We start from the raw sequence: 11,835 nt of genomic DNA on the forward strand, positions 1-11,835 counted from the left end.
TCAAAACGGCTGAACCGATTCAGGCCGAAACTCACGGTTACATGGCTCCAAGAAAGGTTTAGGTTTATTGCTGCTTGATATAGAAAACTGTTTAAACAATAGATTTAAAAATTTTTGTGAAAATCCACCAATTAAAAAAGGGAAATTCCCGTAATCTTTCAATAATATTATTATTAAATGTACAAAAAAGAAGAGGAAACGATTGACAGCTGTCGCACGGCCCCCCCCCCCTATCAAAATATGATAACCCCTCCCATCCTCGGCCCGGCCCTATCGTTTATCAAGTCTAGTTTAACTATTTGATAAAAACCTGGTGTAATGTAAACCCTTGAAAGAATTTGTATTTATTACTGATCCTAATCTCAACCCAATCAAAGGAAGAAAAGGAATAAAAAGCAACCAATATCTTGCCATGAATCTGAACTCAAGGAATCAAACCCCTTTTTGTCCCAGAACCCTCTCCTCTGTATTCTGTAATTAGGTTGAATACAAAACATTATCTTAAAAGTTGGATCTAAAGAATTTTGTAATATTGATGGCTCCATGTTTGTTTATGACAGTATGTGTAATAGGTGCATGTCAGGGGTTTATATTTTCTAAATAAAAAATGTTTCCTCTTCAAAAATAAATTTTACTCCCATTTTGTCAAGAATCTTTTTATTTTCTTTTAATGCAAAATTGGGGAAAATACATGAGTTCTAAAGGGACTGTAAAGGAAAAATTAAAAGGGTATAGGATGAAACCTGAGAATCTCAGGCGTTGAACTATACATATCAGAGATCTATCTGATGTTCATGTCAAGAGAACATCTGTGTCAAAACTGTGTCAAAATTATACAATTTTGTATAAAAGTAGTAGGTTTAAACAGATCATATTCAGCAAATACGAACCAACCTGAAAACGATTATGGAATTATAAACCCCCTAGACAGATATCTGAATCCCTCCAGTGGAATTATAAACCCCTAGGAAGGATATCTGAATCCCCACAGTGGAATTATAAACCACTAGGAAGGATATCTGAATCCCTCCAGTGGAATTAAAAACTCCATGGATAATTGGATATAAATCTGAATCCCTACAGAGGATTTATAAACTCCCTGGATATACATCTTAATCCCTACAGTGGATTTATTAACTCCCTGGATATACATCTGAATCCCTACAGTGGATTTATTAACTCCCTGGATAGTGGATATACATCTGAATCCCTACAGAGGATTTATTAACTCCCTGGATATACATCTGAATCCCTACAGTGGATTTATTAACTCCCTGGATTATACATCTGAATCCCTACAGTGGATTTATTAACTCCCTGGATATACATCTGAATCCCTACACAGGATTTATTAACTCCCTGGGTATACATCTGATTCCCTCCAGTGGATTTATAAGCTCCCTGGATATACATCTGATTCCCTCCAGTGGATTTATAAACTCCCTGGATATACATCTGATTCCCTACAGTGGATTTATTAACTCCCTGGATATACATCTGAATCCCTACAGTGGATTTATAAATTCCCTGGATATACATCTGAATCCCTACAGTGGATTTATTAACTCCCTGGATATACATCTGAATCTCAACAGTGAAAATGAATTCCCTTCCGGTGGTCTCCAAGTCCAGTGGAGTCAAAATCTTACTACGAACTTCCCTGACTCGCAAATTCTCAACTAATTCAGAGAAAATTAAATTTCTTATGGCATTGATAGTTAAAAGAATTGAATTAAAAGGGGCAACGTAAGTTGTCATGCGTTTATTAATGAAAAACTAAATTTTTCATGATTCAAATTTAAAGGGTAACCTAGTTGTTTCCAATGATTTTTTTCCACCCAAAAACAAAGATTTCGTTTTTTGTTCATGGTAAATGGCATCCAACGAAGTATAATAAGTAACTCTCGAAATGCTTCAATGTACAGAAAAGGTCGTCTCCTAAGACAGATAGATCAAAACCTAGTAGGACTTTACTCTCGCCTCTATAATCAGTGATGTCATATCAAATTTTTATTTATCTATCTTATAAGAGACATTTCCATTTGTTATCCTTCAAGACGACATTTTGCCTCGTCATTTCTGTGAAATTCAACCTCTAGAATCTATCCCCGGCCTCTAAACATCAAATTTGACAACCTCAGTCCTAAGCGGAAGTAAATACGCGGCCGTAGTATCCGGAGCTGAGAACAGGACGGGAGTTTTCCCGTCCTCGGGGATTTTCCCGCGGGATTGTAGGAGTTGCATGGCAGGGGAAATAAGGAAAGCTCGTCAGAAATCTACGGCTTTTATAATTTAGGGAATACAACTTTCTCCCTATGATATAAATTAATCACTAACGTCATGACCAGTTTAAAGCGGGCAGTCCTCTTATTTTGTTCGAACCTAACCCATGACATCTAGTACTTCTCTCATGGCAGGGGCGTACTCAGACATTTATCCAGGGGGTAGGGCTTACATTTTTACGAGAGGGTGAGGGGGGGATCAGCACCCATTTGGGCCCGAAAACCCTGGAAATCATAGATTTCACTGATCCAGAGGGGACTGATCCCCCTTGTATACCCCTGAAAACTATTTACATTAAAGCTATTTACATAAAGATTACAAGAGTGGAGTATAAATAGTAATTTATATTTCTGAAATAAATATTTTCATAGATATACGAGATGTTCCAATAAACATGAGAATAAGAAGGACGACTTTACGACGTATTAGATTTACAAATATTAAAGGCGTGATAAAAAAATGCGTAATCCTCCCGGTATTTCAGACCAATCACTAAAATGCTATGTTTATTGAAACATACTGGGCTCAAATAATAAATAATATGATATTGTAACTCTAAACTTAAAATATAAAATTAATAAAACAACCGAAAAAGGGTGTCCCAATAAGCATGGGAATTAAGTGACGACTTTAATATATCGTCTTCGATACACAAAATAGAATATATTTAATAAGTCAAAATTGTCTTAATATTTGATATCTTTGTCAAATTTTAAGACTCGAGAAAAGTAGACACCTTTATGAAAAGCTCGTAAGACGTACAGCCTCATTTTATACCATGCCTTAAATATCAGAAATCGAAGACGACTTTCATGTCGTCTCTCAATTATGATAATGAAAAGAAGTTTGAAATACAGAGTTATCAACAAAGAGTAAGAATTCAGAGACTAGACTATATCATATATGGAGTTTCTTTACAAGTCTGTTTCCTTATAATCACGATTTCATGCAACTGAAAACTTATTTCTTTCTTTGCTAGATCATTTAATAAGCGTTTAAAATAGTATCTTGTTAGTCAGAAGACCAACTCAACCAGTAATCAGGGAGTGTCATATTATCTGAGTTCAGCTTATCATCTTATTCTTTGTGGGTAACCCTGTATTAAGGATTTTTTTGATATTACGTCATGTTATCCCTTCTTAATTTAACGTCTTTAACTCTTTAAAAAGACCATAATTTCATATGAAAGGGACTATTGGCGTAATTACAACTGACCCTAAATTTAAAGTGTTACATTACCCAATTCTCAAGTTTACAACTGTACACTTTAGCTATCTAATGATTATCAATAAGGAATATATCGTTGTTTTTCTAGATAAATTCTATACATTTATTTAAATTTTCTAGATAAATTTTCTAAATATATTTAAATTTTCTAGATAAATTCTATAAATTTATTTAAATTTTCTAGATAAATTCTCTAAGTATAGAGAATTGAAAATAATCATTTTCATATAGAAAAACAAGGAAGACACGTTATTTATAATAAGAAAATGATTATTGATAGCTTTGTGAAATTAATATGTTTCTTAAAATGTCGGGTTCCTTGATTTTACGTCGACAGAACCCCTTGAAGAAGAGATTTCATAGATTTTATGATCAGTCTTATTTTGTAGATCTTCTAAAATCCAAGGTGAAAGTTTCAGGTCGTCATTAAAAGTCAAATCTTCAATTTTGTTTTGTTCTATTTTAATGTTCTGATCAATGATCTGGTCAATGATCTTCCATTCCAATGATCTGGTCAATGATCTTTCATTCCAATGATCTGATCAATGATCTTCCATTCCAATGATCTGGTCAATGATCTTTCATACAAATTTGATCTGATCAATGATCTTCCATTCCAATGATCTGATAAATGATCGTCCATTCCAATGTTCTGATTAATGATCTTCCTTTCCAATGATCTGATAAATGATCGTCCATTCCAATGATCTGATCAATGAATTTTCAATTCCAATGATCTTCCATTCCAATGTTCTGATCAATGATCTTCCATTCCAATGTCCTGATCAATGAACTTCCATTTCAATGATCTGATCAATGATCTTCCTCTTCAATGATCTGATCAATGATCTTCCATACCAATGATCTTCCATAAATCATTGAACTTGTTGGTAACCCATGTTATCAACTGCTGTTCGTTTGTAGTCAACTCTGAAAATATAAAAATGGGTCACAGGGATAACAAGAAAACTCTAACATAGGAAGACGACTTTTAGAATCAAGTTATAACTTTAAAATGTCCAAAGGGCATGAGATGCGACACAGCAATTGTGCAAAGTAAATAGACCCATATCATTAAATTAGTGATTTAGAAGTGTATAAAGTAGAACTATTTGCTATGTTACAACATCAAATACATTTAAGTAGTGATAAAATGTCGTCTTTCTATTCCATTGTTTTCTGGTCATCACTGTAACTAACGTTTTTTTCCAAGCTTTTAAAACCCCATTTAGGGAGAAAGTGACGATATTTGATGTAAAAAAATTAGGTTCAGTTGTAAATGGAAAAATATTGGCCCTTCTGATCTGATAGATATTTTAGTGAGCTTCTAACAAATATTATATAAGCATAAAAAAATGCTTGCAAACCTTAATAAACTGCGCATGGTATCATAAACCAGTTTTATCAACTGGGGTAATTTTCCACTGAACATTTTTTGGCCTATAATTGGGTTTTCACTGCATCAACGGTCATATCATTGCGAAAATATTTTATGTTTAGGAATTTAATGTTTAAACCAAGCAACTGTACTGCAGCTATTAATTAATTTCAATTTAATATAGATCTGTTTCATTTTCAACTCGCCGGGGTCCAACAGCCCTCTTTCTTTAGATACAAAGGACCCTATTACATTGAGTAATACAGTAAGAACCAAAGAACTGTGGAATAGGCAGACGACATTTAAGTAAGAATTAAGAGTATTTATTGTTGTAACAAAGCAAATAGTTTGATAATAACTTATTAGATCACTTATTACGAGAAATGGGTCACATGTTTATTAGCCTATTTAAAGTAAAAAACTTGAATATAAAAGTCGTCTTCCTATTCCAGAGTTTTCTGGTTCTCACTGTAGAAATACACCTAATATTTTAGTTCAATTATACAAAATCCAGCAAATGTGCATTGTACACGGACCCATTTCAACTTGTTTTACAGCAACATCAAATACACATAAAATTGATTGCATGTCGTCTTTATATTCCACAGTTGTATCGGTCTTACTGTATTACTATTCTGATAATTTGAAAGTTACCTAATCAACGCAAAGAAAGGCAGGGCAAGAAAACAAGAGATCGGCAGAACATAATCCAACCAGGAGGTTCCTAAACACAAGTCAAAATTTTAAAATTGAATATCGAAAAATTTATAAAGTTTTAAACATTGATTGAGTCTAGGTAAAAGAATTATATTTGAGTCAATTCCGGAATTTTTTGCCCGATGTTTTGCCGATTTTTATTATTTTCGTTTCCCTAAAATAAATTTTGGCGATATTTAAGTTAGGCTGCCATTACCAATATACTGATATTAAACCTTACCTAAAGCTGGAATATTAAATAAGGAAAGTAAGACGACAGTACTGATATTAAACCTTACCTAAACCTGGAATATTAAATAAGGAAAGGAAGAAGACACTACTGATGTTAAACCTTACCTAAACCTGGAATATTAAATAAGGAAAGGAAGACGACATTACTGATATTAAACCTTACCTAAACCTGGAACATTAAATAAGAAAAGGAAGACGACAGTACTGATATTAAACCTTACCTAAACCTGGAATATTAAATAAGAAAAGGAAGACGACAGTACTGATATTAAACCTTACCTAAACCTGGAATATTAAATAAGAAAAGGAAGACGACAGTACTGATATTAAACCTTACCTAAACCTGGAATATTAAATAAGAAAAGGAAGACGACAGTACTGATATTAAACCTTACCTAAACCTGGAATATTAAATAAGAAAAGGAAGACGACAGTACTGATATTAAACCTTACCTAAACCTGGAATATTAAATAAGGAAAGGAAAACGACACTACTGATGTTAAACCAAATGGAGATCCAACCCCCCACCACGCATTCAGCTGCAGGATAACAAACCTAGAACAAAAATTAATTGTGATTGTTTGATATGAAAAGCGCATCTCATTTTCGTTTGTATCTTGTATATGTTTTAGAAATTTTTAAATCATACCCAATTTTCTATAAAACTATTGATGAATAACCATGGGTTTGTCATTTTTATAAAACTAAAGAAGCTTACGGTAAGCATTTTGATTATAAAATAAAAACTAGAGGAGTTATGAGGTCTAAAAATCGTAAAAATAATTCAATAAACAAATATTAAATATCTTCTTTACATTGAGATTTTGTTCATTATTTTGTACATTGTTAAAAATATTTTGGATTGATAGAAATTATTACAATAAAAAGTCTAAAAGCTGGAATTTTTAGAATTTTAAAAAATGGCTACCTCCATTGCCAATTCCATAGAAAGTGGCATACTTGCCACCACGAGACTACTCCCGGCTAGTAGAAGCAAAAATACTAGAACAAAATAATCATTAACACATTTGAATTTGATTAATGTTAAAATGAAAGTAAGGAAATACAGCAAAAACCAGAAAAAAGTGGCTCATTGGTATGATAAATAAATATCAATTTGTAATTTTCAATGGAAACATTTCTAAAAAAAATACGTTAACATTTTTGAAAATGTATCAGTTACAATAATTGTAAATTACAATATTCTAAGCAAAGTAAAAATAAGAAAAATACAACTTTGAATCCACATTTTCTGAGTTATTAATAATTTGTCTGATTAATCCTTTTAATCTTTTTTAAGCTTTCTTTGAACCTGTATCATGAGTCTTGAGTCTCTAAAAGTAAACCCTAAGAGCTTCCAAAAAAAAACTTTTATTTTTACTACAAAACGATGCGTTTTTTTTATAACTGTTAAGAAAGTTCACTAAATTTGCGAGGTTGCAACTTTTTGCGTTCAAATTTGTTTCCTTACTTCAATTTTTGTTTATGGCTTTTTAATTATAATTTTAAGAGTTTAAATTTATATAAAAGGTGTTCTTATAAAATGAGTTTTGATGAGTTAAATAAAATAATTGTTTAAATGATTTTGTCTAGTAACATTTTATACTGGGACTTGAAGAAATACGGGTCTTGAGACATTTCATAAAAAGAAATTCTAAAAAAAAAAAATCATATAACTATACATATAAACATTTAATAATTAGGACATTTCATAAATCGGATATTTCATAGATAAAGACATTTCATAGATAAAGACATTTCACAGACAGAAAATTTCATACAGTGAAACCCTTAATAACGAATACATCGAAAGAATTCATCAAATGTCGTCATCTTCACTTTCTGATAATGGAATGTTGCAGATATTTAGTTTTTTAATTAAATGATTATATGGAACTCTTTAAAACTGTTCCCGCATATTCATGGCTATTTATTTATTTTCGCAAATACTAAAATTTACGCAATATAGTATAAAACTCATTGAAAAATTGTCAAGTCGACATTTGAGAAATTCTTTCGATGTATTCGTTATTAAGGGTTTCACTGTAGATAAAGACATTTCATATATAAAGACGTTTCATAGATAAAGACATTTCATAGATAAAGACGTTTCATAGATAAAGACATTTTATAGATACAGACATTTCATAGAAAAAAAGGAAATGATTTACCTTATTATTTATTTTCGCAAATACTAAAAATTACGCAATATAGTATAAAACTCATTGAAAAATTGTCAAGACGACATTTGATAAATTCTTCCGATGTATTCGTTATTAAGGGTTTCACTGTAGATAAAGACATTTCATAGATAAAGACATTTTATAGATACAGACATTTCATAGAAAAAAAGGAAATGATTTACCTTGTCCAAGAAAAATAAATTTTTTGTCTGTAAAAATGGTCTGTTCATATAAATTCTTGTCTTTTCAATTAAACGCGCATTTTTTCTAATAGTTTTCTTCCATGACCTTCTTTCATATGCATAGATTAATTTCCTGCTCAGATTTAATAATAATTAAATGTTTTTAAATGTCAGGTTTTCTCTACAAAAGTTACTTGCGCATTTCTACTGCAGGTTGATACACATATGTAATAATTTATTGATCAGATAAAGGTTTCAAGGTTACCGTTGTGAATCGGGCATTACCATCTTTGCATGAAGGGTCACTTAAAATTACTCATACAGTCTCTTTAAACATAAATTTGATTTTGATCACTATTTAAATATTAGAAATTTATGAAATGAGATAAAACCTACCTGATATCTCAAGGTTGACTAAATGCTTGAATTTGAAGACCCCTATGGAGATGAGCGCCAGGAATGTGAATATTATTCCAGCTACAGAGAGTAGAACCATGATCACCAGCTTTAAGTGTCCTAAACAGTTTCAGTTTACTTTATATATACAGTGATATTCTTGAGAAAACGGAATTTTTATAACAATTTAGAACACGTGGAAGTCGTCTTTGATCAGGTGATTAATTTTTGTTTAGCAATAATCACAAAATAACCCAAATCCTGCAATTTCCAAAATGTGGTTTGTCTTTTTGCTTTTTTCATAATTACCGAATTTGTGAATATATGAATAATTTCGTTCTGAATTACACAATTTAGTTTTTTAATTAATAGTCTAAGCTTGAAATATATACAAAAGTTTAACAGATTAAGCAATTTCAGGCCCCCTCCCTCAAGTTTTCTTATACTAGCGATAAGACGAGCGATGGAGAACGAAGATGATTTTTTACTCGTCACCTGTTAATTAAAAAATCTAACGAAAGACTTTTATTTGCTAGAAATGAAATGAAGGCGAAAGAACCGAATTTTAAATTTTTAACGAAACTGAAAAACGCACAATTAATATATATATATATTAATATCAAGTTACCCTCCAGCTAAAGTTATAGCGGTCCTCTTAAAAGCTTTGTTTTACTGTTTATTTTCAACTGTGGCTTCTCTTCAAAAGTGACTTGCGCATAGCTTGCTTCGGAAACAATGGAGAAATTATCAGAATTTAGCAACGATATCTTCCACATTATTGATCAGATTTAGGGTTCCGTTGTGAATCGGACATTCCCTTTTTTAAATAAGGAGTTACTTTAAATTACAACGACAACCTTTTTTAGTTGTTTTGATTAAATAAATGTTTTCCTAACACTGGGAGGGTGCTGGGGTGTGGATGGAAAGTAAATAACGGCGAGGATAAAAAACAGGCCGGCAGGAATAGCCTAAAATAATAAAATATTACAAAAAAGTTTTAACCAGGTGTAAAGCAATCTCAAACAAACCTTGACAAAACATAAACAGCCAGAGCCTGAATTTAAAGAATTTGAGCCGCGGCTTAAATTTGAGACGCGGCTCAAATATGGTTGGTTCCACTTAAAATTGATATTAATGTTTCAAGACTTAAGCCGGCGCTCAATTGGAACCGGTTTTTGACGGATTTAGGATGCGGCTCAAATTCATTAAATTCGGACTCAGTCAGTTTGGAGAATGAATTTTATGAATTGGAGAGGCCGGTCGTATATTCAAATTCTTAAAATTTGGTCACAGGGTAAAAAGATATTTCAAAAAAACTTTTTATGAGAGATAATTACAAACTTGTACATTATTATTTTAATAGTATTACAGTATTCCAAATTTTCCCAGTTTTGGGATTCTTGGGTCCTCGGAACCCTCCCCTGGGGGGGGGGAGGAGGAGGGGGAGACCCCAACCCAACATTTATTTTTGATATTTTAAAAATAATTGATATTGGACGTAGTACGTACATTCGTCTTAAATTTAATATCTCAGCATGCTGACACTGAACCCCCATGAACAATAATAATAATGAAATAATAATCCTTGCAAGTTTTCTAGAATTTGCAATCTCAGTAGGTTTGTAAATTGTTTAATGTTGATGACTTTAAAATATAGATCTGTATACAATTAAGGGGGTATATAGATATATTTCGATAAAAAAATGTATCAGTCCTGAAACATAAAAGAAATAAACAAAAATAGTAAAAATAATTTAAGCATTGTTCTAATCTTGAATTCAACAAACAAACAAAAAAAGATAGCAATCAGTTTCAAGTCATTTGGCCCTGTCTCATTTGTCTCATTTGATTTTTTTAAATGATTTGAAATGGGTTTCATGAATCTGAAATTTCAAAGAAAATTTTCAATACTCTGTTGGCTCAAAATACATACTTCGAATGAGCTTAAACTTTAACTGAAAGTAAAAACTGATCCACACACTGTGTATGTACATAGCATACCTGTGCGTACATGTACAATTGTATATCTAGCTTCATTTCATCCACAATCTAAAGCAAATAAATAAAAACATTTGGAAAATTTCAAAGAAATTTAATCTTTGTCCCAAAACTCGATTTTTCTAATTTCTACATCTTTTCAACCTGATGGCGTAAACCATTGATATTTCAAAATTAGATGAGAATTTATTTCTACGAAATATAAAAGGTCGACGAAATCGGGTTGTAAAGATAATAATGAGTTTCATCTAGAACTACAACCTTATAAATCTTGTATTAGGAGGTATTCCATGTGTCTTGTTTCTAAAGATATCTATAGGAGTAACTATATTTACCGCTGCACTGGTGGTATTTCACGTGTCTTGTTTCTATAAACATCTATAGGAGTAACTATATTTACCGCTGGCGGTATACCTTGTGTCTTGTTTCTATAAACATCTATAGGAGTAACTATATTTACCTCTGGTGATATTCCATGTGTCTTGTTTCTATAAACATCTATAGGAGTAACTATATTTACCGCTGGAGGTATTCCATGTGTCTTGTTTCTATAAACATCTATAGGAGTAACTATCTGACTTGCCAGTAAAAATGACATTCCTGTTCCAAGTCCGTTAAACACCTAGTAAAAGGAAGTTACCAATAGTTTCGAAGAAAATGATTTTCTTATAACTTTTTTTTGCACCCCAATGTCGCGGACTTCAGATATTTTAAATCATTAATTCTGTGCAATCAAATAATCTAAGCTTAAAATATCTAAGGTTTACACCATCAGGATTGAAAGCTAGATTTGATTTGAGTAAGGCGTAGTTCTTTTACATTGTAAAGAAACTTGCAATCTGATATCTTCCATTGCTATGGCCAAAGATAATAGAATATATTCTATTCTCTTTAGCTATGGCTTATATAAGATAAATATAGAAGGTTGATTTTTAACTGATAGAGGTTGCAATACATACTTGCAATATATACCTTTGGGTTGGTTGCAGTATACACCTATGGGAGGTTGCAGTTTACACCTTTGGGAGGTTGCCATATATACTAATGGAAGGTTGCAGTTTTCAAATATGGCAGGTTGCCATATATACTAATGGGAGGTTGCAATAGAAACCTATGGGAGGTTACAGTTTACGCCTATGGAAGGTTGCAATATATACTTATGGGAGGTTGCAATTCTTACCTGAGCTACCGATGTTGCTGTAATTCTTTCTTCAGCTGGGAACCAAGCAGAGGATAACA

At 31.9% G+C, this 11,835-nt stretch overlaps 2 protein-coding genes across 2 annotated transcripts; both read right to left on the reverse strand.

Moving 5' to 3' along the window:
- Positions 1-3,698: 3,698 nt before the first annotated feature.
- Positions 3,699-8,748, reverse strand: LOC111712926 (disrupted in renal carcinoma protein 2 homolog). Its single transcript, XM_023487684.1, has 5 exons — positions 8,599-8,748; positions 6,766-6,839; positions 6,290-6,392; positions 5,543-5,612; positions 3,699-4,440 (listed from the first exon to the last, which is right to left on the reverse strand). The coding sequence occupies exons 1-5, from the start codon at positions 8,696-8,698 to the stop codon at positions 4,386-4,388; spliced, it is 402 nt and encodes a 133-aa protein (XP_023343452.1). The 5' UTR covers positions 8,699-8,748; the 3' UTR covers positions 3,699-4,385.
- A 714-nt stretch (positions 8,749-9,462) lies between these two features.
- Positions 9,463-11,835, reverse strand: LOC111712927 (disrupted in renal carcinoma protein 2 homolog; the record flags this gene model as incomplete). Its single annotated transcript, XM_023487686.1, is given in 4 exon segments — positions 9,463-9,566; positions 10,600-10,647; positions 11,117-11,218; positions 11,777-11,835. Coding segments are annotated over 4 exon segments (302 nt in total), but the record flags the coding sequence as incomplete, so codon positions are not given.

Source organism: Eurytemora carolleeae, unplaced genomic scaffold, assembly GCF_000591075.1.
Source record: "Eurytemora carolleeae unplaced genomic scaffold, Eaff_2.0 scaffold669, whole genome shotgun sequence".
In the NCBI taxonomy this organism is placed as follows: domain Eukaryota; kingdom Metazoa; phylum Arthropoda; class Copepoda; order Calanoida; family Temoridae; genus Eurytemora; species Eurytemora carolleeae.

Excerpts from the sequence above, each read along its gene's own strand:
- LOC111712926 (XM_023487684.1), bottom strand. The coding sequence starts at position 8,698 with ATGGTTCTACTCTCTGTAGCTGGAATAATATTCACATTCCTGGCGCTC. Across the intron at positions 5,613-6,289 it reads ATTTAATATTCCAGGTTTAG|GAACCTCCTGGTTGGATTAT; the intron begins GTAAGGTTTAAT and ends ACTTGTGTTTAG. Across the intron at positions 4,441-5,542 it reads CCTTTCTTTGCGTTGATTAG|AGTTGACTACAAACGAACAG; the intron begins GTAACTTTCAAA and ends TTATATTTTCAG.